The following is a 23,249-nucleotide window of genomic DNA, read 5'->3' as shown; positions in this document are numbered from 1 at the left end:
GGTCTACAAAAGCTAGTTCAAGGACAGCTCCCAAAGCCACAGAGAAACCCTGTCTCAAAATATAAAAGGGGGGGGGGAAAGATAAAGTCAAAATAAGAAATTTAAATCTTATGGTACTGTCATCTGCTGATTGATTGCTAATATTTGGAAAATGGTTTTTAAAGGTTTCCTCTCTTTAATGGAATTTTAAATTTATACTTTATAGTTTTATAAACAGTTTTCGTTATGTACCCTCTAATTTTCTAAAAGACAATTTGTCCTTTTGTGGATGTGCACACACACACATATATACAGTCACATGGTGATGGCAGTCAGATAACAGCGCTGTGGATTTGATTCTCTTTATCCTCATTGTGGACTCAGAATGGAACTCAGGTTCCAAGCCTTGCACACGTCAAGTGCTTTCACCCACCGAGCTGTCTCACCAACCCTAGAAATTCCTGATAATAAAGTATTTTATTAGGATCATTTTTTATAGCAGTCACTATTGTGTAAAGAATCTGTTTAGTGTCTTTGAGACAGGTCTCAAGTAGCCCTGCCTAAGAGACCACGGATAACCTTGGTAACCCCTGACCTTCCTGCCTTCACCATCAAGTGCTGACATTGCACCCACACCTAGCTGTTACCCTTCTTTTCAGAACTGCAGTTCTCTGTCAGCTTTTGTGTGAGTTTGCTAAGATTGATGACTGGTTATGAAAAAATTTAGCTCCCTTATTTATTTATTTATTTATTTATTTATTTATTTATTTATTTATTTATTTATTTGTTGGTTTTTTTTTTTAAGACAGATCTCACTATGCATTTCAGCTGTCCTGTAGTAGACCAGGCCAGCCTTGAACTCAAATATCTGCCTGCCTCTGCCCTCCACAATGGTTCAGTCCCCCACTGCTTGTGCAAGTGTTGGGATTGAAGCATGTGCTACCTACCCAGCCAGCCTTCCAATTTTATAGTGAATGAATATAATATTTGTGGAGATAATACTCCATTTAAACTATATTTTTATTGTTAAGTACTTTTTTCTGAAGTGTGTTTTTGTTAGCATGTATGTGAATCTAAGACTCCAAACGTGTTGAAATTTGTTTTTATGGTATTTAGATATTAACTTTGAAGTGTTGTCATAAAAATTGAACATTACAGGATTGAATGCATTCAAATCATGAAGTTTTTGGCAGGTGTTGGTTTTTTTTTTTTTTTTTTGAAACATTACTTCTCTTTTTAACCCTGGCTATCTTGAAACTCTGTAAACCGGGCTGGACTCAAACTCAGAGATCCATCTGCTTCTGCCTCCTAAGTGCTGGGATTAAAGGCATGCACTACCACTGCCCAGCTCAGTATATTTTCAACTACCGATACCTGTCAAGTCATGAGTCTTTAAAAAGTTGTTTCTATTTGATTTTGTATATGTGTGTTTTGTCAGTGCACGTGGGCATCAGATCTAGAAACAGGTGTGAGAGGGCATGTGGATGCTGGCTGGGAATTGAATCTGGGTTCCCTGGAAGAACAGCCAGTGTGCCTAACTGCCGAGCCCTGTCTCCAGTCCCCGTAAATAAGGATTTTAATTGATTGACAAACTTAATACCAAGGTAATAAATTTAGTTGATGATACTTCAAAGGAAGTAATTACCTTTTTTCTCACTAGTTGCTTGAGAGCCATAAGGGTGCTTCAGAAGAATGGACATGTGCCAAGTGATTGCTCTCTTTTCAAATCCTATGCCGAGTATGGCCATTTCGTGGACATCAGGATAGCAGCTCTGGAAGCTGTTGTTGATTACACTAAAGGTAATTCTATCCAAGTGGTGCTTGTTCCGTCTTAGAAAGAGACATAGGAAAGCCCCTCTTGTTGTATCTTCATTGTATGTGCGGTGCAGACAATTTAATTGCTGTTGGTTACTTTTGATTTAGCATCCAAAATAGGGAATTTCACTGTGATGTTTTTACATATATCCATTATGTTAAATTCTTGCTTCACTGACTTTTAGTGGTTTTGGTGACAATAGAAAAAATTAAAATTATAGTTGTATTTAACTCATGGAAGAAGCCAGCATATTCTACAAATTCAGTTTTACATTATTTTTAAAAATAAGAGATTTAGGGAAAATGTCTATTCAATGAAAGTATTCAAGTGTGTAAAAATTTGTAACTATGCAAATAAAGCAGGAGAGTAACTTCATCAGGAAAATTAGGTTAGGCCTCAAGTTGAATATGATAAGGAGTATGACAATGAATAAAGCAAGAGTACAATTGAAGACAGTCACAGAAAGTGAGATGAGAAAGATAAAATAATAAAAATATTTCACAAATACAGAGGTTGGAAAAAATAATGCCGGAAACAATGGAATACTCTAAAAAGTGTAAACTAAAGTGCCATAAGCTAGCTTCTACTGCAATTTTAATCTTTTGTGTAAGTTCCTAGCAGTCAGAAGCAGAGTGTTGTACAGAGTACAAAGGCCATATAGGGGACTCTGTTGTGCCTACACTTGTTTCTGATTTTCTCCTATGCGAATCTCTTCCTAATTCTACTTTCTTTATGATTCAGTCTGTAAATACCTAGTGTAGTCTCCAGTTTCAGATTAGGAAGTCAAAAGAATGTCCCTGCTTATCACTTGCTATTTGATATGTTGTAATTAACATATGTAATTATATATGTTTACTTGTTTTATTTTTAGTGGACCGGAGCTATGAAGAACTCCAGTGGCTACTTAATATGATTCAGACTGACCCTGTACCGTATGTAAGGTTAGTATTGTAATGTACCAATTTTGAGTCCTAAAGTGGGTTGAATAATTTCTGAAGATTATTGTACAGGGAAAGATGTTCATGATTTTTTTTTTTTAATATGGCAATAGGTTATGCATTTTTAAGGCCCTTCCCTTCCCTCCTCCCCTCCCCCCATTCCCTTCCCCCATTCCCTTCTCTCCCCTTCCCTTCCCTTCTCTCCCCTTCCCTTCCTGTCCCCATCCCCTTCCCCGTCCCCTTCCCCTTCCCCGTCCCCTTTCCTTTCCTTTTCTTTTTGAAATAGGGTTTCTCTGTCTTGGAACTCACTCTGTGTGTGACTGGCCTCAAACTCAGAGATCTGCCTCCCCCTCCCCCCCTCCCGCTGTGTTAAGTTTAAAGGTGTGCACCACCACTGCCCCTCTAAAACTTTCCTTTATTTGTTTTTGGAAAAGCATTTTCAAATACATTGTTGATAGTTTCTTTGTTAATAGTTTGTAATGAATAGGGATGATCCCTTTTGTGTCCCACCTGATAATTTATTTCACTTTTTCTGTCATTTGGGAACTTATTTCAGGGCATCCTGATTTCTGCTCATTTAAAATCTTTTATTACATGTGTGTATCTTGCCTCTGTGTATGCACGCACATGCACACACACAGCATGCATGTGGAGGCCAGAGGACAAGTCTTTACTGATGGATCCACATCACCAGCTCCCAGTTGTTTGGCTTCATTTCATTCAGAGTTGCTACTTTTTAAAATCTTAAATTTTGTGATTACCTCTTGTAACTGCACTTATTCCTGCTGTTTTCTTTTACACAATGGGGTTTTTGTTTAGGAGTTAAATTTAACCATTTCTGTCTTCCTTTCTTTGCACAAAGTAGACATGTAGTATTAATTTGATTTTTTTTTTTTTTTGTATTGACTTGATAGAGCGTAATTTTAGAGCTGAAGAATAACTCATCAGTTTCAGCTAGAGACAAGGACTTAGACCCCAGACTTAAATGCTTTGTCAGCTTTCCTCATCACATGGCAGTGTTCTTTTAGAATGATATAAAATGTGCTTTTGCATCTCTCAAATGCCTCTGGGTGTGAGGAGTCTTCTATAGTAGTGACATCTTGGTTAGTAACTACATTTCAGTGTTTTAAGTAATGCTTGCTCCACAGATTTTTATATGAAATTTTGTTAGAACTTTAATGTTCTTGATTTGTGATCTATAGTATATTTTGAATAATCTGTCCTTGTGAGTGATACAAAGTTGAAATGCAGAGGAAAAAAAAAATCTGATAGCTTCAAATTTTACAGTATAGAGCACGGAATACAGCCTCATTTCTTTCTCTAAAATGGTATGCACACTTTAGTCTTTGATAGCAAGGGGAGCAGATGCTGTAAATGCAATATAAACAAAGCTTAACATGTGTTCATTTATTTTCAATTTACATAATTAAAAATTAACATCTGTATTTCTGAGAACTAAAGAGAGTACTTTAGGCAGATTGTCATGGTTTTGTGATATTTGAAGTTGTTGTATTACACGTTGTGCTTTTGAATTGTAGTTTTAGTTCATTCAAATGTCAAGAGCACTATTTATAGTCTGGTCTGAAAATCCATTTAGAGGTATGCTTCATAGTTATGTTTAGCATGTTTTCTTCTTAATTGACATTCTTTCTCTATGTCCCCAGTAGAGAAACTTCTCCTTTAATATCACCCTAGTATATAGGTTATGTTAAACCACACACACTCGCACAAGTTTGCAGTTAGGGGTTGGTGAAATGACTCAGCAGATAAAGGCAGATCCCCATGATAGAGATGAGAACTGACTCCTGCAAATTGTCTTCTGACATCTACACACATGGCCATGGCAGATATACACCACTACCACACAAAATAAATATCTAAGGTTTTTTTTGTTTTGTTTTGTTTTGTTTTGTTTTGTTTTGAGTTCACATCTTTAGAAAGTCATTATGGCAATGAACAATCACAGGATGAGAGTGTTTCCACGCAGCAGTTGCTTTCTCAGTGGTATTTTCTGTCTTGTTTTAGATAGGGTCTCTCTATATAGCCTTGGCTGTCTTACTTTGTAGACCAGACTGGCCTTGAACTAACAGACATCTACCTCGCTCTACCTTCCCAGTGTACCACCATGCTTTGTGTTTTCAATTAACTTCATTCATTCATTTTTATTTTGCTTTGCTTTGCTTTGTTTAAGACTGTCTTGCTACAGTCCAGATTTTCATACTTAACCACCAGGTTGTTGGTCGGTTTGCTTGCTTTTGTTTTCAATACTAAGAAGAATGAAATTGTTAAGAGTATATAGTCAGATTGTAGAAGACCTTGTTACACAACAGTTCAGATAATCTTCAAAACTACATCCACATGGTATTTGAATTCATCATAAAGCATTTAGAAACTGAACTAAATATAAAACTAAACCTAATGGAAAAGGAGAAAAATAGTTTTCTTATCTTCTATAGTGTTTCTTATTCATATCACCAGTCAGCAAATGGTCATTTAAAAATTCATTTATTTTTCATTCTTGCAGACATAAGATTCTAAACATGTTGACTAAGAATCCACCATTTACAAAGAACATGGATTCTCCCTTATGCAATGAAGCCCTAGTAGATCAGCTATGGAAACTAATGAATTCTGGTAAGAGAGCAGTGACTTCAAAATTATTACTTCTTTTCATTTTACCACAGAATTTTCAAGGATATGAGAGGGAGAGAGGGGAGAGAGAGAGAGAAAAGTGTGTGTGTGTGTGTGTGTGTGTGTGTGTGTGTGAAAGAGAGAAATGTGTGTGTTTGAGAGAGAATGTGTGTATCTGTGTGTGAGAGAGAAATGTGTGTGTGTGTGTGTGTGTGTGTGTGTATGTGTGTGTGTGTGTCTGACTGACTGACTGACTGACTGACTGACTGACTGACTGACCAGGAAGCCCAATGTCTTCTGTTTCCTTAGTGAAGGAATTCAGGGGCATGTCACAGTGCCTGGCTTTCACATGGGTGCTGGAGTCACACTCAGGTCCCCATGCTTAAGTTACATGTACTTTACTATGTGACCACTCTCTGGTTCTTCCTCCATCACCCTTGAAAATAGTATCTCAGGTCTTCACATTAATGTTATGGCATTTGTTAGGATGAGTTTACTCTGCTCTATAGTGTGGTTACAGACATGAAAAATAAGAATTTTATAATTTTTTTAAAGTAGTTAAAGGGCTATAAACACGAACCTTCATAGTCTTTGGCATCTCTTTTCTGTAGCTTCCTAGTGGCCTTGTTCAGAGAGAACTAATTTTTTATTTTTTTATTTTTCCAGGGTAGTGAGTAAATGTAGAATAAAAGATAACCTGTAGTTTTAGAGACTATATATTACTGTTTTCCATCTCAGAGAGCATGCCATCTTATTATAGTGTGAGTTTCCATCCTTTTGAGTGAGATGAGGGAGTGCAAGGACAGAGTGTAAGAGCCCTGGAGCTGGAATCGGTTAAACGACAGTTCAGTTTTTACTCTTGGTAGAACCAGTTTAAAATCTACATTTACAAAATGCAGGTAGTAAAACCTGTTTCTTCTGCAAACCGAGAAATAAACACCCTGGTGTCTGTAAAGCACAGTGTCTACCTCACATTAAACACTCATTGTTACGCTTGGCATGTTTGAACTTTGTGTAGTTACTCTCCTGTGTTGGGAAATCCAGGTTCTTGATTAGTGGCTATATTTTTAGCAGCCTGGGTAATCACTTGTTTGTAAGTCATTCTGATTTAATTGGATTATTAAATCTATTAATTTATAAATGTCATATATTTAAAGAGTATTTGTTATATCTTTTAATAGACTGAAATTGTGATTTTGATTGAAAGGGTTAGTCAAAAGCTAGGCTGAAATTACTTTGCTTGAATGGTTTTTGCAAGTAGAGAAAGACTTATGGATATTTATTCTAACACTTAATTTTTTATTTTCTAGTACTTAAATTTTTTGAGAATGATACTTTCTCTTCTCTCTAGAGATAACTTACCATGCTAGCCCATTGCTGGATCATAAATACTAAAATTCTAATATTTCAGTTTTTTAAATTTAGTTTACTATTACTGAAATGCTAAGGACTATATAACTTCTGTCCTCTCATATAGTGCAGAAGTCATGGGAAATATACCAGTGTAGCTATTTTGAAGGAATATGATAAAATGAAAGTGGTAGACTTTGTTTTTAATACAGAAAATAAATACCAGAAAGCAGTGTAAACTAGTCTGAACTAAGATACTGTTAGTTATTTTTGGTTAGCTTTCTCTCCTCCTGGAAGATTGTTATATGTGCATGGAGTTTAATATTTTACTTGATAGTTGAAGACATCATTGTCTCTTTTATTTAGATTCAGGGATGAGCACAAACTTCAGAAACTTCCAAAGAATTATTCAGCAGTAAATCTTTGGTACAAAATGTGCCATGTCAAATATTAGTAAGTGTATGTGACTGACCACAATAGCTCAGAAAATTGAGGAAGGCATAACAAGTTATAAAGAATTCTCTTATTATCTCTTGAGAAGAGTTTTTGGACAAAAGGAATGATATTTAAGATTAATGGGACAATTTCTGAACATTTGACCCCTGAAAGTTAGTTAGACAAATTCAGTGTCCACCCGATGTCTTATGTTTGTGATACTACCTGATAAATTATAGTTGCTGCTTTAATTACAAATTCTCCATGATCAAAAATTTACACTGAACTGAAATCAGTGAGGCTATAGTCCTTAACAGTTTCTTGGTCCTGCTTTAAAATTTATAAAGGATCAGAGGCAGTGTGAACAATGGGAGGGACAAGCAAAGTTTGTATTAGTAAAAAGGGGGATTTGTATTTAAAGCTGGACTGAAAAGGATTCTAACCTCTGGATAGAATGAATCTTATATAAGAAGTCACTTTTTTTTTTTTGCTTAAATTTTCAAAGGTTTTTCATGATTAGAATTATATAATCATGTTAGGGAAAATTATATATAATTGTATTATGTCATTATAGATTTGAGTGTATTTGGCTGTTGGAGAAAAAAGAAAGTGTGTGTCTGTGTGTGTGTGTGTTGTGCATCTGTGGAAGTTAGAGGACAACTTGTGGGAATCTTTTCTGCTCTTCCACTCTGGGTGTCCCAGGATCAACCTCTGGTGGTCAGGCTTGGTGGTAAGCACCTTTACCTACTAACCTCCTTCCCAATGCAGTTTCTTATTGTATTAAAACCTCAAATTAGTAAATTTACAGAGAGGATCTGTGTCTCTAAATAGCAGATTTTCACTTGTGCTGGCAAGATGGCATGGCAGATGAAGGCCCTGGAATCTGAATGATGGAAAGAAAGAGTTGACACCTGCAGATTGTCCTCTGACTCCCACACTTCACCACAGCACCTGCACACACACACACACACATACACACACACACACACACTCAATTAACTTATTCATAATTTCTAATTTCTGAAATTGACTTTGTAAGATTAATAGTGTGGTAATAAAGTTTTCTATGTCCGCCTCTTAGGTACTGCACATGACTGGAGGTTACGGTGTGGTGCTGTGGACTTGTATTTCACTCTGTTTGGCCTCAGTAGACCTTCCTGCTTACCCTTGCCAGAACTTGGGCTTGTCCTTAATCTAAAAGAGAAAAAAGCTGTCTTGAATCCTACCATAATTCCAGAAGCTGGACCAGCCAACCAGGAATCTGCGAGTAACCCAGGCTGTCATGCTCAACTAGCTGGATTTCAGAACCCTGTGAGTGTCACATTAGTACAGAATACAGAGCCTCATTATGTAGCACCCCTGAAGAGGACAATGTCTTCTTTGAACCAGTTAGCTTTCTATCCTCAGGTCACTGCTTTTTAACCCCCCAGCTTGTGTTTGCTTAGTAGTTTACAATTCATAAAATGTCACTGTCATCACATGGGGAAATATAGCAAATGTGCTCTAGTCTACTTGTGTGATGACGTAAGATTCTTTTGGACCCTAGAATTTCATTCCTGCATAGTACAGAATAAAACTGCACATAGATTCCGTTCATAGAGCCTGTTAAGCATCAGCCTGTCTTGTCTTGCCTGTGTGTATCAATGGCAAACTGTTGAAATTGAGACCCTGCTTTTAAGTTGTTGTTGCTGCACAGTTAGAATTGTAGGTCAGTTCTAAACAGGATGAGCACCTGGCAAATGGTTTGGAAAAGAAAACAATGAATGAATGAATGAATGGATAATCTGATGATTTGGGAGGAGATGATACATTATGTTTTATAATTTTTAAAATTTGTGTTTTTGCCTGTAGAAAACTTAACTGCATTGTAAATTGCCAAGCTCTATAATAAGAGAGTGTGTAAATCATTTCACCATGAAAGGATTTTTCCAGAAATGTTGCTCATACTGATGACACAGTGTCTGCCATACTCTATCTAGCCTTCTGTTTTCAGCAGTACTCAGCCCAGACTCTTCTCCTGGCTGCTCCCTACTGGTGTCTTGACACTTGACCCTAAGTTATCTGGAATATAGTCACATTTATTGTGAATGTAAAGTGTGTCCTAAGGTTTGGGTTGGGGAAAACTGAGACAGATGCTTACATGGAAGAAGGAAGTCCCCTTCTGAAGAGCTCTCTCAGATGGGAACCATTGTGTTTGTGACCTTGCCCACATACATTGATGTATCCACATGTACACTTTAGGTGTCAGGAGAAAGTGACATCAGAAGATGCAGCCTTTTAGGGCTGGACCCATGGCTGAGCCATTAAGAGCTTTTACTGTTTTTCCAAATAACCTGAATTCATTCAGTTCCCAGTACCTGCATCAGGTGACTCACAACATCCTCTAACTCCAGCCCCGTGGGTCCAGTTCCCTCTTCTGGCCTCCTATTACTGCATACATATGAATATTCCCCCTAAACACACAGACATATACACATAATTGTGATTAAAAATGATAAGAGTAGGGCTGTAGAGATGACTGAGTAGTTAAGAGCATTGACTGCTCTTCCAGAGGTCCTGAGTTCAATTCCCAGAAACCACATGGTGACTCACAACTATCTGGTACCCTCTTCTGGCCTGCAGGCAAACATGCAGACAAAATACTGTATATACAATAAATAAGTAAATCTTTAGAAAATGATAAAAAATAATACTTAAAAAAAGTTGAGATCCACATGGGGAACAAATCTCTAAAAGTTGACAAACACTTCTGCCTTCATAAAAGAGAAGAAAGTGTTAAACTTTTTACTTTGGTTCCTGTTAACTTTTGCTCACTGGGTATGCTCTAATCTGTATGGTTGTTACAGCTATTTAGCTTTTGACTGTACTACAAGCTACTTGTTTGCAGAAATCTAATTTCAGTTTTAAGTATTGTAATAGGATCACAATGTAGTAAGTGTACAGTATTGTGAGCAAGAGTGAAGAGAAGGCTGGACCATTGGAGCTCCCGCTAGAGCCTGGTCAGATAGTGGAGAAGAAGAGGGAGGCTAGCAATGAGATCAAACATACCATCTGAGTAAGAGATAGAGGGTACCGTGTTAGCTATGTATTACTGTCCATAGGTTTTCCTTAACAGGAACATATCAGAAACTGAATGATAAAGAACCCAAGTCTCTTAAAACATCCCATCCAGTTATTTAACTTAACTGCATATTTTTTTCACATTTGTTAAAGAACTATAGCTCATTACTTCTTCCCACATCACAGGCATGGGTTTTAGTTACTATTCACAGCAATTTCCTATCATTTGCTTTGGTGGCTATTTTTAAGATTATAATGGATCTGTTCTTTGGCATTTCTTCCATTTGTCCTGGAAGATAGTATCTGAACTTAAAAACCTGCTCTCTGTTCTTTTGTTGTGTGTGCTCTAGTTTGCAAGTTCTCAAGATGAGGAGGAGGTTGATATGGATACTGTTCATGACAGTCAGGCCTTCATTTCCCACCATCTGAACATGCTTGAAAGGCCATCTACTCCAGGTAAGGGTTAGCTACAACAATCTCAGGGGACGTGGAGACTGCTGACATATGTCCATTTGAAGCTCCGATGCTTGATTTTAAATGATCAAGTGTAAAAGTGAGAAGGCACTATAAACTTTTAGATGATATCAGTACAATTTACACTGACAAAGTAATACATTGTAGAAGGTATATTTTGGAGGTCTGGCCAGATGGCACAGTGGGTAGAGGCACTTGCTGTGCAAACTTGGTGCCCTGAGTTCAGTTCCTGGAACCCTGTGAAGGTGGAAGAAGAGAACCAGCTTCATACAGTTCTGACTTCCATCTGTGTATTGTGGCTTGCATGTGTGAATGCAAGTGCACATGCATGTAAACACAATAATAAAATTAGCAAGTGCTGCTTCTTAGTTACATTTACAGTAGTTTCTCACATAGGGCAGCCAGTATGATCCATAATGCTCCTTTTTTTGCCTGCCTGTTTCATATAATTTGATATCGTAGACTTGTATGTATTTCTCAAATACCACATTTTTTGTTGGTTGTGCCATCTTTGTCATAACTACAAAATGATAAATGTAGGTCTATTTAGTTCTGTGTGCATGTGTGGGTACACACGTGTATGGAGATCACAACTCAGGGTGTCGTTCTTTAGTCACCATGTACCTTTTGTTGAGACTGAGCTTTCAGGGATCTGCCTGTCTTTGCCTCCATCTAACCATTGCTAGAACAGAATGGGCCACTGTGCCCAGCTTTTCTTTCTAAACGAGGGGTTTTTGGTGGTCCAAACTCAGGTCCTCATGCCTGTGGAGCTAGTATTTTATTTTACTGATTGAGCCATCTCCTCAGTTTAGATTGATTTCTCTCAACTTTTTTTTTTTTTTTTTTTTTTTCCTATTATGAGTTGGAGTCCCTGTTGTTTTCCTGTTCAATTGTCCCCTTTTAAGCTATAGCTATCCTGCTTAGCAACTGCAAGTATGCTGCAAGAGCCAAAGCCTGAGGGGATCTGACCTCTCACCTCTCAGGTACCGGATCTTTCAAAGCCTCTAAGGAAACGTATTTAAATCTCTGTCCTGCTAAAGAACTCAATGTTCAAAGATTGAGGTGGAACCCTGCTTCCCAGAGAGACTGAATAGCAAGTAGCTCACCCAAGAAGTTTCCATGCTTTCTCTCACCCCTCTGTGTAAGCCCTTCTCTCCTTGCTCTTCCCTGTAACTTCCTGTAAGCTGGTTGCTGACCCAGCCTCCTGACCTCAGGTGAATCGATCTTATTTAATCAAACACATCTTTGCATCATTAAACAATGTTCTAGAGCATAAACAAAAGTAACACACTTTAAAATAATCATTCTATAACAATACCCCTCTCCCGTGTGAACATGCTTGCTCTTTTTTTCTGATTATTTGAAAATCCTAAGCCAGATTTTAGTGGCACTTGTGGGGGCAGAGGTAGGCAGATCTCTGAGTTCGAGGCCAGCCTGGTCTACAGAGTGAGTCCCAGGATATCCAGGGCTACACAGAGAAACCCTGTCTTGAGAAAAGCAAACAACAATAAAAAAGAAAATACGGATCCTGGTCTGTACCTTTTAGTGGTCTCTATGTCCTCTTTATTAACATGTTAAATCTCTTAATGCATTTTGGTTGGAAGCATACATTATCAGATGTCACAAGAGCTATAGCAGCTTGTATTCAGCCTGTTAGCTTGATAGGTTGACTTCTGCACTGTGATTGTCAGTCTGTGAGTGTCAGATAGTGAGTTGTGTTTCTTGGAGACAGTTGTTGGCTCTAACCTTTCTAGTCCAGTCATCTAGTTTCCTCTTCAAAGTTTTCTTGACAATTTTCTCATATATATACTTCCCCTTTCCTTTCCCTCTAAACATTTTACTTTTCCTACCCAGTTTTCCCGTGGCTGTGCCATTAGCTAATGATACCCCTCCTCAAGCAACCATTAACAGTAATTACCACAGCAAGAGATGGGACTTGCAGATACCTCTAGACATGATGGGAAATGTGCAGATGTTTGTAACAGCTGTGTGTTTGTTCACTGTTACAATGGCAGTGACTCATGACACTCTTGATCTTAAATTCTCTCTGCCCTCAGTCCCCAGAGAATAAAGTGATATAGATACTCTTTTTTGAGCTGAGCCTTCCTCTGCTGTTTATTCTTAGCACTTGGGTCAGGTATGGATCTGTGTTCTCCATCACTTCCAAAAGGGGCTTCTTTGCCCTGGCTCAGTGTCTTAGACTAAACACAAATATTTAGAAGGCAGTTTGACCTGTTCAGCAGTGGTAGTGTATTCCCCACTTGGACCCTTGTCCTACAAGTAGTCACGCCACTATTGTACCAGTAGACATGGTTTTCTGGCAGGTCAGCTTTTTAGCACACATGGTCTACAGCTGGGTGAGAGTAGAGATGAGTTTCCTCCCCAGCAGCCTCCATTGCACCTTCCTACACTGTAAACACTAGTAAGCAGAGAGGGAATTTCCAATTCAGTTCTATCTTTATTTCTTTATATCTAGTATCTAAGTATCAGTAAAAAAGGCTTTAACATCTGATTCTAGTGGGCAACCTAGAACAATGACAATTGCCTGTATTCTTTTTTTTTTTTTTTAAAGCTGTGTGTGTGTGTGTGTGTGTGTGTGTGTGTGTGTGTGTACATACCACAGTACACATATGAAAGTTATAGGACAACTTGTAGACATCCTCTCCCATCTACCACGCGGGTCTCAGGAATGACAGGCAGGTTGTAGGCTCTGCAGCAGGACCGTTTCCCCCATCCTGATACTCATTCTGCTTAGTTGAGTCTGTTGTTAGTGGCTTCAGTGTAGTTTGTACTTAATTCATTTATTTCCCTTCTAACATTTTTTCTCAAATTAATTTTCTTCCTGAATTTTTCTTCTATACTTCTGTAAAAGAAACACCCTTTTTATCCATATTACTCAATTCCTATCTATTTTACCAATTTTCTGTGTTTTGCTGAGTTCTGTTATTTACTTACTTGTTCATGACCTATTTGAGGCCACTCATTTTTTTTTTTTTTTTATTTTACATACCAATCCCAGTACCCCCCTCCATCTCCCCACCCCACCTCCCATTCACTTATCAGAGGGTAAGGCCTCTTATGGAGAGTCACTGAAGTCTGTCCCATCATCATATAGAAGCAGGATCCCTACCCCCCTCCTCCCGTGTCTAAGCTAAACAGGTATCTCTCCATAGGAAATGTGCTCCCGAAAAGCTAGTTCATGTGCTAGGGAAAGATTGCGGTCTCACTGCCTGGAGGCCACTCTTTTTTAGTAGTTAAAATTTTTAAGTATTTTGGTGTCTTGAGTTCAGTAGTTAAGGATATAGTATCTTTTGGAAGGTGCTGTTGCCTTACTTTTCATATTTCATGGGTTTCTGTATTGCAATTTATGTCTCTTTGTATCTGGACACTTCCGGTTTTATTATTATTGATTAGCCTAGCCTAGTCTTGAGAGTTCAATCAATTGCTACCCAGAACAGAAAACAAACTGCTGAACCAACATCAAACTGTAAAAACACAAGAGCACAGGTAAAATCTTTTAAATCCCACTGATATCACTTGGAAAAGAAAATGGGAAAGTTTTGTATTATTGTATCACTGTGCACCTTTGTGCACTTCCAACCCTTACCCTATCCCCTGTAAAAAGAATTCACCCCCCCCCCCCCTGACTTTCTTTTTCCTTCTGGTTTTATTTTAAGTCAGTTTCTCTGTGCGACTGCCCTGGCTGTCCTGGAACTCACTTTGTAGACCAGGCTGGCCTTGAACTCAACAGAGATCCACCTGCCTCTGCCTCCTAAGTGCTGGGATTAAAGGTGTGCACCACCACGCCCATTATGACTTCCCTTTTCTCAGGTTACACCTAGGCATCTTTAAATCTCCATCTCTATAACAGTGCTAAGGTTCCTTATAGAAAACATTTCTGGTTTTTTCATAATTTGGGGACTAGAGTTTGATCTCTGGATTCTGTTATAATTCTATTTTATGTTACACCACTAAACTAATTCTTTAAATGTATTTGTAATCCCTAAGTTATTTTGGTATTCAGTAAGTTTGATAATTGAAATGTTTTTAGGGAATTTTACAAACTATGTGCAAATGGCCAAATAAATAATAAAACATCCAAAAGGCTTCTGCAGCAAAATATAGGGTTTAATTTATGTGTTTGGCAAGTCTTTCAAGTTTATTGCCTCTCAAATGTGAATTTCCTGCGATGAAGGCAGTTGGGCAAAGGATTAAATTACTTCTGATCTATAGTAGCTTTAATATTGTATTCATTTATGATTAGGGTTTTACTAGGATTAAGCTTCCTGGCTTTAAAGGTGACATGTGAAACTTGTCAAGCTTTTTTTTTTTTTCTAAATGTATCCTATTTTCCCTTTCGTTTGATCTTTTAGGGCTTTGTAAATATCGCCCATCGAGCTCCAGATCTTCCTTAATGCCCCAGCATTCATTAGGCTCTGACATCATACCCACCACAAAACCCCAGTGGACTATGGAACTGTCCCGAAAGGGAATAGGTACAGTTACTTGTTTCTTTGTTGTGTGTTGTTTTGTCTCAAGCAAATCTTAAATTCAGTGTTAATTAATCAATTTAAAAAATACTGATAAGGTTGAGACCTTAGTTTTCTTGGAATGTATTGGTTTTATATTTTGTAAGTCCAAAGACTGTCTCAGGTTAGTGTTTATCTGTTTCAAAAGTTTGTGTTTCTGTTATAGAAAATTTGTAAATAACAAGAAGAAAAATAGATGAGAAAAAAATCACCCTTTATTATGCTGTTGTATACCCATTGTAATACCTATAACTATTTGCTCTTGCTTTACAGTTAGATGCTAATTCAATACAAACCTTAGAATCAGTATCTTTATGTAATCTACAAGTTAACCACTTATTTCTCACCCAGTGCTCAGGATTGCTGTTTCATTCATAAAAACTTACTGCTAGACATATACAACTTGTATAGTATTCCATACAGGGCTGGCAACATGGCTGGCTCTGTAGCTTTCCTAAGAAAAGTAGCTCAGCTCAGTTGTACTTATTATGTATTCACTCATTTAGGGTCTTTTGCTTATTGTGTCCTTCTGTTGCTCTTAAGTGAAGAGTATAATCCAAATAGATAGCAACTGTTGGATGTTATGAGCTATCAGGAGATGAAGATTAAGTTTTGAAGTGTTGATGGAATAGGAAAAAAGCCACATAAGCAAAGTCACTTCTGAAGACTGGGTTTTCCAAAAGTCATTCGTAAACCTTAAACATCTATGGATTTCTGCTTATGTTTCAGAGGCTGGATTTTGTTTGTATTATGTATGTTTTTGTATGATATAAACAGAAGAGTAATGTTTATTGATTTGAGAAAGGAACTTGGGGGCCAACTGTGATTAATAGTAGACTTCAGCCAAAAGCAACAGCTCAAATGCTTTAGTGTTAAGCCCATGTCTACAGCCATTTGTGAGGTGTGTAATAGCTTCACACGCTGTTTCAGAAGGAATCCATCTGGGACTTTGGCTTGTATTTCCAGAAATGAAGGGGTTGGGAGATGGTTTCTTTGACTCCTCCTCTCACTTCCTCCTTCCTCACTTCTTTTACCTCTCTTGTTCTTTCCCTCTCTCCTTCCTGTGTGTGTCTGTCTGTGTGTGCATTCTAAGCTGTGTGTGTCGCTGGAAATTGAACACAGGGTCTTCTAAATGGTGTTCTAAACTACACACGCTCCTAACCTCTGTGCTCTTGGCTTTTGTTCAGTATAATTCTACAGAGTCTCAGACCTCTTAACATTAGTTGAAAACGATTCTTTGACCTCTTTAGCTGTGTAAAGGTCACTTTTTGCATTTCCTGAGTGAAGTCAATTCCTGTTCCAAAAAGAGTTTGGATGCATTTGTTTGAATTTTCTTTGCGATGTGGCACATGAACTGTATAAAAAGCAAAACTTTAACATGTGTGGTTTAGTGTCATTGTTCTTGTATTACTTTGAAAAATGCATTTTCAGTTTTATTTTGTAGTTTCTCCATAGTATTGTTCAGTCTCGTCATTTGGGAAGATCAGAGAAAGCTAAAATAGGACTAGAGGTGGGACATAGGGAAGCCTGGAAGTTAAGATTTAGCTGTTCACCATGTTAGGAAGCAAGAATACACAGTTAAATAGATTAATATATTAAGCTTTAATATATTTTGAAAAAATTGTGTCACATTTGTGGGATGTGCTGCAGCTCGTGTGTATAGGCCTGGGGACAGTTTGGGAGTGTTGGTTTTCTCCTTCTGACATGTGGGTTCCAGGGATGAACTCTGCTTGTTAAGCATGAAACAAGCATCCTGACCCACCAAGCCATCTTTCTGGCCCTTAAGCTTTAATTTATAATGTTTATTTAATATTCTTTAAGTATGTTGGTACTGTTAGTTCCTTAAAGCTGTTGGCAGCACATGGTGAAAATTCACTGGCAGTATTATTTAGAAGATTTTGTTTTACAAAGGGTAGTATTTTAAAGGGTAAGGGTGTATGTGTGTGTATGTTTTGAATTTCAAATACAGCTTTTTCCTAACACCTCATTAAACTGGATGAAGTAGCTTTTCTAAATACAGCAAAAGCTCTTTTAAATGAAAAATAAGCAATAGAAGTACCAGCCTACTTGCTTTCTCATTTGCACATTTATTTGCGTGCATGTGTGTGCTTATTTTACAGTGCACATATAGAGAAGTGTGTGGGAGTCAGTTCTCGCCTTCTACCACTTGGGTTCTGGGATCAAACTCAGGTTGTGAGGCTTGGTGGTAAGCACCTTTAACTGCTGAGCCATTCTGCCAGCCCAGAAGAGTGCAAGTGTTACGCCTGGCTGGTGTAAGAGTTTGTGTGGGAGCGTTATTCACAGACCCAGCTTTTGGGATGTCAGAGATTCAGTGCTAGTCTAAACCAAGAAATATCAAGTACCTTGGTCATCAAGGGAGTTCCTCTCTTCCTGCCTTTATCAGAACTGGGATTTGTGGGGACAAGATTAGTCTGTGGCTCAGTTAGGTTCCTGAAAGAGCACAGTGGTAAGAGATGGTATGGCCTCCCTTCAGACTACAGACTCTAGATTAAGAGCACAGTGGGGTCTATGGGGACGTAGCCAGCTGAGGGCTCTTTTATTCGTAGCTAAAACTTAAACAAAAAATTTGCCCTGGTTGCCTAAAAATGGAGTGACAACATGTAAAAATCTGGCAGAATTATAGCTTTTCTTGAAACAGTTAACGAAAAGTTGTTTTAGCAGTGTTCCTCTGCTTATTTATGTTGTCTCCTCAGGCTCAGAGCTGTTGAGTGGGGGGCCTTACTTCCTTTATTAAGGAGGTGACTTCTCATGTGTCTCTAGGACTGAGAGCCAAGGAGCAAGATGATATTCAGGAGTGGAAATGTGTTACAGACCTCATCTAGGAGGGATAGAAACAAAACAAAACACAGTGCTTTAAGTAAGACGGAGAAGACATGCATCTTTTGTTAGTAGAGGACAGTGATGAAATGCTTTTACCTCCTCCTCCTCCCCCCCCACACACACACGCGCGCACGCACACGCACACACACACGCACGCACACACACGCAGTCCCTCTTCCAGTGTATGAGGGTAAAGAAGGTATCTCAGAGTATGGTTTTGTGGAGGCAACAGGTCAAGCCATGGGCTAAGAAAGGAGCGGTGTGAGAGTGGTTCCCTTCTTTATCTTTCCCTCCCTTTTCCCAGCGGCAGGAGAACAGGCAGGAAAGGCTGTATGGTCTGTGAGTGACAGACTGAGCATTGTAGAGCCTCTCCTTGCCAGCACTGAGCTCCCGCTCCACCATTGCAAGGTTGGGGACACCAGGCCTGTCTCCCAAGTTCATTTAGTGACAGCAGAGGGGAAGAGAGGGAAAGTGGAGCGGAAGGAATTCCCTAGTGATTTCTGTGGGGAAGAGGGGAGTCCACAGCTGTCTCCCTCAGACTGCTGGATTATGTAATGCCTTCTTGCATAATTCCGAAAACACAATTCTAGTACTTGAAACCTTACTTTGAAATCAAAACAATTTGTTTTGTTTTCAAAGCCTGGATGCTTTCCCTAGAGACCTTTCTTTTGGAAATCACCGTGAAAACACTGATTTTTTTTTTTTTTTTTTACTCTTAAAATAAATTATAATGATGTGTTTCAATATCTTACTTTTTAAAATTTGATCTAAATAATCAAAGCACAGAATTGATGTCTTTCCTAATAGAAACTACTACTGGCTTTGTCTTAAATATGAACTCCCTAATGTGAAAGATGTCATTAAAATTAGTAGATTGTTCACTGTTTCTATCTACCTATCTACCTATCTACCTACCTACCTACCTACCTACCTATACCTACCTACCTACCTATCTATTTAGGTTTTTCAAGACAGGGTTTCCCTGAGAACTCACTTTGTAGACCAGGCTGGCCTCAAACTCACAGAAATCAACCTGCCTCTGCCTCTCGAGTGCTGGGATTAAAGGCGTGTACTACCAACACCCAGCTTGTCACCCAGATTCTTTTTTTTTTTTTTTTTAATTTTTCTTTTTTTGATTTAAATTTGAAACAAGGATGTTTTACATGTCAATCCCAGTACCTTCACCCTTCCATCCTCCCCTATCACCCCCACCAAACCCCAACCCATCCCCTTCCTGCTCCCCAGAGAGGGTAAGGCCTTTCATGGGAAGTCTTCAAAGTCTGTCATATCATTTGGGGCTGGGCCCAGGCCCTCTCCCATGTGTCTAGGCTGTGAAAGTATCCCTTTATGTGGGATGGGCTCCCAGAGTCCATTCGTATACTAGGGATAAATACTGATCCATTACTAGAGGCCCCATAGACTGCCTAGTCCTCCTAACTAACACCCACATTCAGGGGTCTGGGTCGGTCCTATAATGGTTTCCCAACTATCAGATTGGGGTGCATGAGCAGCTGAATCTGTGGATGTCTCCAGCCTGGTCTTGACCCCTTTGCTCATCATTCCTCCCTCTCTGTAACTAGATTCCAGGAGTTCGACTAGTGTTTAGCTGTGGGTGTTTGCTTTTGCTTCCATCAGCTCCTAGATTAAGGCTCTAGGATGGCATATAAGGTAGTCATCAATGTCATTATCATGGAAGGGCATTAAAGGTAGCCTTTCTTCTATTGCTTACATTGTTAGTTGGGTTCATCCTTGTAGATCTCTGCAATCCCACTCTTAGGCATCTACCCAAAAGATGCACAGTCACCCAGATTCTTAAAGCTAGTTAATTTCTTTTGTTCTCATAAAAGTCAAGCAAAATTCAAGACTTGTAGACAAGATACCTTAATGTGAGTTATGAGGACTGTATGTAAAGGTGAATTCACCTTTGAAGTGATTGTAGGTATTCCCTAGAAAAGAATAAACCACAAACATCCAGTGCCTCTACTGGAAGACATAACTTTGGGGACACCTGTTGGCTTTTCGGAATTTCAAGCCGCTTGGCCAGTGTTTAGGAGTGATGATGCACAGGACCTGGGGCTCTGAGAAGTGCAGTTGTCAGCTTACACAGTTGCCAGACAATGAGCAGGGAGCTCAGCTGGGTGTGTGCTTTGAGTATTGTTCCTTTTGAGAGATATGAGTCTGCTTTTCTGAACCGGTAGCATGAGGAGCATACTTATTTAAGATTGAAATTAAGAGCATATGAGAGCTTCAGGACTGTTAGAGTTTCCTTGGTCAGCAGATGATTAGAACTGAAGGGGGTGTTTGAAGACATTGAGATCTAGTGCATCCCAAGGCTAACAGGACAGTTTCATCTAGAACAGTTCCCTCATTTTCAGTTCCTGTCTTTTTTGCTGACATGACTCTGATCTATAGGAATATTTCCCTTCACAGCCCCTACTGTTTACACTGAGTTTTCAGAAGACATTCCCTTTACCTGAATGTCCCCCAGAATCATCTAAGCAACTAAAGGAGTGTCTCATTTTCACTAAAAGACCATTATCAGTAACCAAGTTAGTATATTTGTGTATTAACAATTTTGTGAGTCTAATTGACTCAATAAAGTACTGCCCTACCCCATAATAGTTTAGGGCAGAACAGTATTTGAAGGAGTTATATTTTCATATTTTGCCAGTGTAGATTTTAGTATAGCACACAGCTAGTCATTATTGTTTAATCATAGTACTTAGAAAATACTAACTTTCAAAGGATGATTTGCTAATACACTAGCATATGTTATAATTTTTTATAGGCTAGCCAGACCTAAATTAGTTGACTTCTGGCTAAGATGCTGGCAATTCTGTTGAACTAGTTAGCTGTAGTGTTTGGATATTTCATGAGACTGCCCTCAGCATCCTCCTAGGATAGCTATCCTTCCGTACTATGAACAGAAATCCATTCGGTGTTTTCATCTTGAAGGTAAAGAGCAGCCTATGGAGATGAGCATGCATTCCATGGGAGCAGTGCCACTCTCAGTGTTTGCTAAGGAGTCTACATCCTCTCGACACAGCGAGCACCATCACCATCATCACCATGAGCACAAGAAGAAGAAGAAGAAGCACAAGCACAAACACAAGCACAAACACAAGCACGACAGCAAAGACAAGGACAAGGAGCCCTTTACCTTCTCCAGCCCTGCCAGTGGCAGGTCTGTGCGCTCCCCATCCCTGTCCGACTGAAATGCCTGCAGAGCCCTTTCCAAAGTCCCGACCAGAAGAAGGGGCTACTGCAGCCTGGTCCTCGGTGGAGCATCATCCAAGGGGGAATACAGGGAAACTGAGAGTGCTCTGGAGCTGTGGGCATTCAATTTCTGTTATTTGTGGGATCTCAGTAGGATTTTTTGGTTCTGGATGAACTCCTCCATCTTTTTTTTCTTCCTGAAAACATGGAGTGACTTCTTTTTACAAAAGCCTTCATATCCACTGCAGGCCTATTCATATCCTGGCCTCCTGTGGAATACCAAGGTCAGGTATGCTTGAAAGCTTTTGCTGGATGTCACGGGTAGAGGGACATTTCAATAGAAGCAACTGCCAGATCGGTGCTACCCAGTGTTTCCATGAAGTGCTGAGTAACACCATTGGACTTGCTGGAAAGACAGGCTTTTCTATAGGACTCATCCCTCTTGGCTGCTTTCTGTGTTAGCTATAGAAAGTAAGTACCATTGTTTATGAGCAAAGACTCTTATATTTCCTTTAACCCTAAAGTCCAGAGAATTTTGAAAGAAACTATTTTTAAAAACATTTAAAGTAACTATCTTTTGATAGTGCATTTGGTGATGTACAATTTAGCAGAACAGCCAGATCCACCATTATTCTGAAATCAAGATGTTTAAATTACATTTTGTTTCATCTCCATTAAGTACAAGTGAATGTTTTCATATGTAAAATATGTGTTGCTGAGTGTGGGCAGTTTACACACACACGTAACAAACATTCTTTTTAAAATTACTCTCTATATAAGGCAGGCATGCCTGTCACCCCAGCATTTGAGAGGTAGAAGGGAGTATCAGTTAAGACCAGCCTGAGACTATGAGGATATAGATAACAAAATATGATGCCTTAAGAAGGTATGTTTATTTGTTGTTCATCAGCTTGGACAGAGATAATTTGGCCCACATTGAAGTATACCAGCAATAGTTTAAAAATACATGTTCAGTGTTCTGTTTTCATATTTAACAGTTTGTATGATTGTGTGTTTTATTTTTGTTATTTTATTTTTGTTTTTCTGAATTTACCAGGTTTTCTGTTTAATTATTTTTTATATCCAGTTTTTATTATTTCCCTTGTTAACTAAAATGTTTGACTAAATTCTTTTTCTCAGAATAAATATTTCAAAAGGGATCCAATAATGCTGGACTTGTAAATAATAAATAGCTTTTTAACTTGAACATTCTACCTTTGTATCACTGTATCATTTCTGTCACCTTCCTGGGTGTGTGTAAATAATGTGCCAGTGCATGTTTGCAAAGAGCTTTGAACTAGGTGGAATTTGAACTGTCCCTGGGAGCAGGGTGATCTCCATAGATGGAGGTGAGGTGCGGTCTCAGCAGGAGAAGCAGTATCTTCAAAGCAAGGGTGTATGCAGCGGACTTTACCTGAGTACAAAGGAACTGTGCTCAAGTGTGTATGTTTGAGCTGAGATCTCACTGTGCAGTTCTGGCTCCCTCAGAATTCACTGTGTAGACCGGGCTAGGCTTGACTTCATACAGATTCACCTGTGCCTTCCAAGAACTGGGATTAAAGGCTTGTAACATCTCAATTAGGCTTGTGGTCAGGCCTAAATGAGACTTACTGATTCACACTCATTGTATATTAGCCACCCCCCAGTTAGTTTTGAGAAATGGGAATTTGCCAGAGTCCAGCTCTTGATGCAAGCAGGGTCTGAAGGGCAGCAACGAGAAATCAGACACAGGACACTTAGTTTCTTTTAGAAGCGATGGACAGAGAGGAGGCACATACATCTCAGTATGGCTTTGTCAACTCTAACAACCTGTGTCTCCCAGGCTATTTATACACAAAATCATCCCCTCACAGTCTTCGATCATTGATTACAAAGTCTTTTCATGGTACATACTTTTTCTAAGGTTTCTAAAGTCATCCGCGATTACATAAGCATATCAAAATAAAAGAAGCAAAATGAGCAAACATCAGATTTCATGAC

The 23,249-nt window shown here is 38.8% G+C and overlaps 1 protein-coding gene across 1 annotated transcript in view; it reads left to right on the top strand.

Annotated features, from left to right (window-relative positions):
• Taf2 (TATA-box binding protein associated factor 2) overlaps positions 1–22,476 on the top strand; it is a 53,818-nt gene extending 31,342 nt beyond the window's left edge. Inside the window, exons 20-26 of the mRNA XM_051202734.1 lie at positions 1,640–1,779; positions 2,667–2,736; positions 5,258–5,367; positions 8,231–8,460; positions 10,560–10,665; positions 15,057–15,179; positions 21,009–22,476. Of these exons, the coding sequence (XP_051058691.1) occupies positions 1,640–1,779; positions 2,667–2,736; positions 5,258–5,367; positions 8,231–8,460; positions 10,560–10,665; positions 15,057–15,179; positions 21,009–21,268 (1,039 nt within the window). The 3' untranslated portion in view covers positions 21,269–22,476. The remainder of the gene's footprint in view (positions 1–1,639; positions 1,780–2,666; positions 2,737–5,257; positions 5,368–8,230; positions 8,461–10,559; positions 10,666–15,056; positions 15,180–21,008) is intronic.
• The last annotated feature ends 773 nt before the right edge of the window (positions 22,477–23,249 follow it).

This window comes from Phodopus roborovskii, unplaced genomic scaffold (assembly GCF_943737965.1).
Source record: "Phodopus roborovskii unplaced genomic scaffold, PHOROB, whole genome shotgun sequence".
NCBI classification, from domain to species: Eukaryota; Metazoa; Chordata; class Mammalia; order Rodentia; family Cricetidae; genus Phodopus; species Phodopus roborovskii.
Note: the sequence above shows the minus strand (reverse complement) of the source record. Positions and strands in the feature narration are given on the sequence as shown.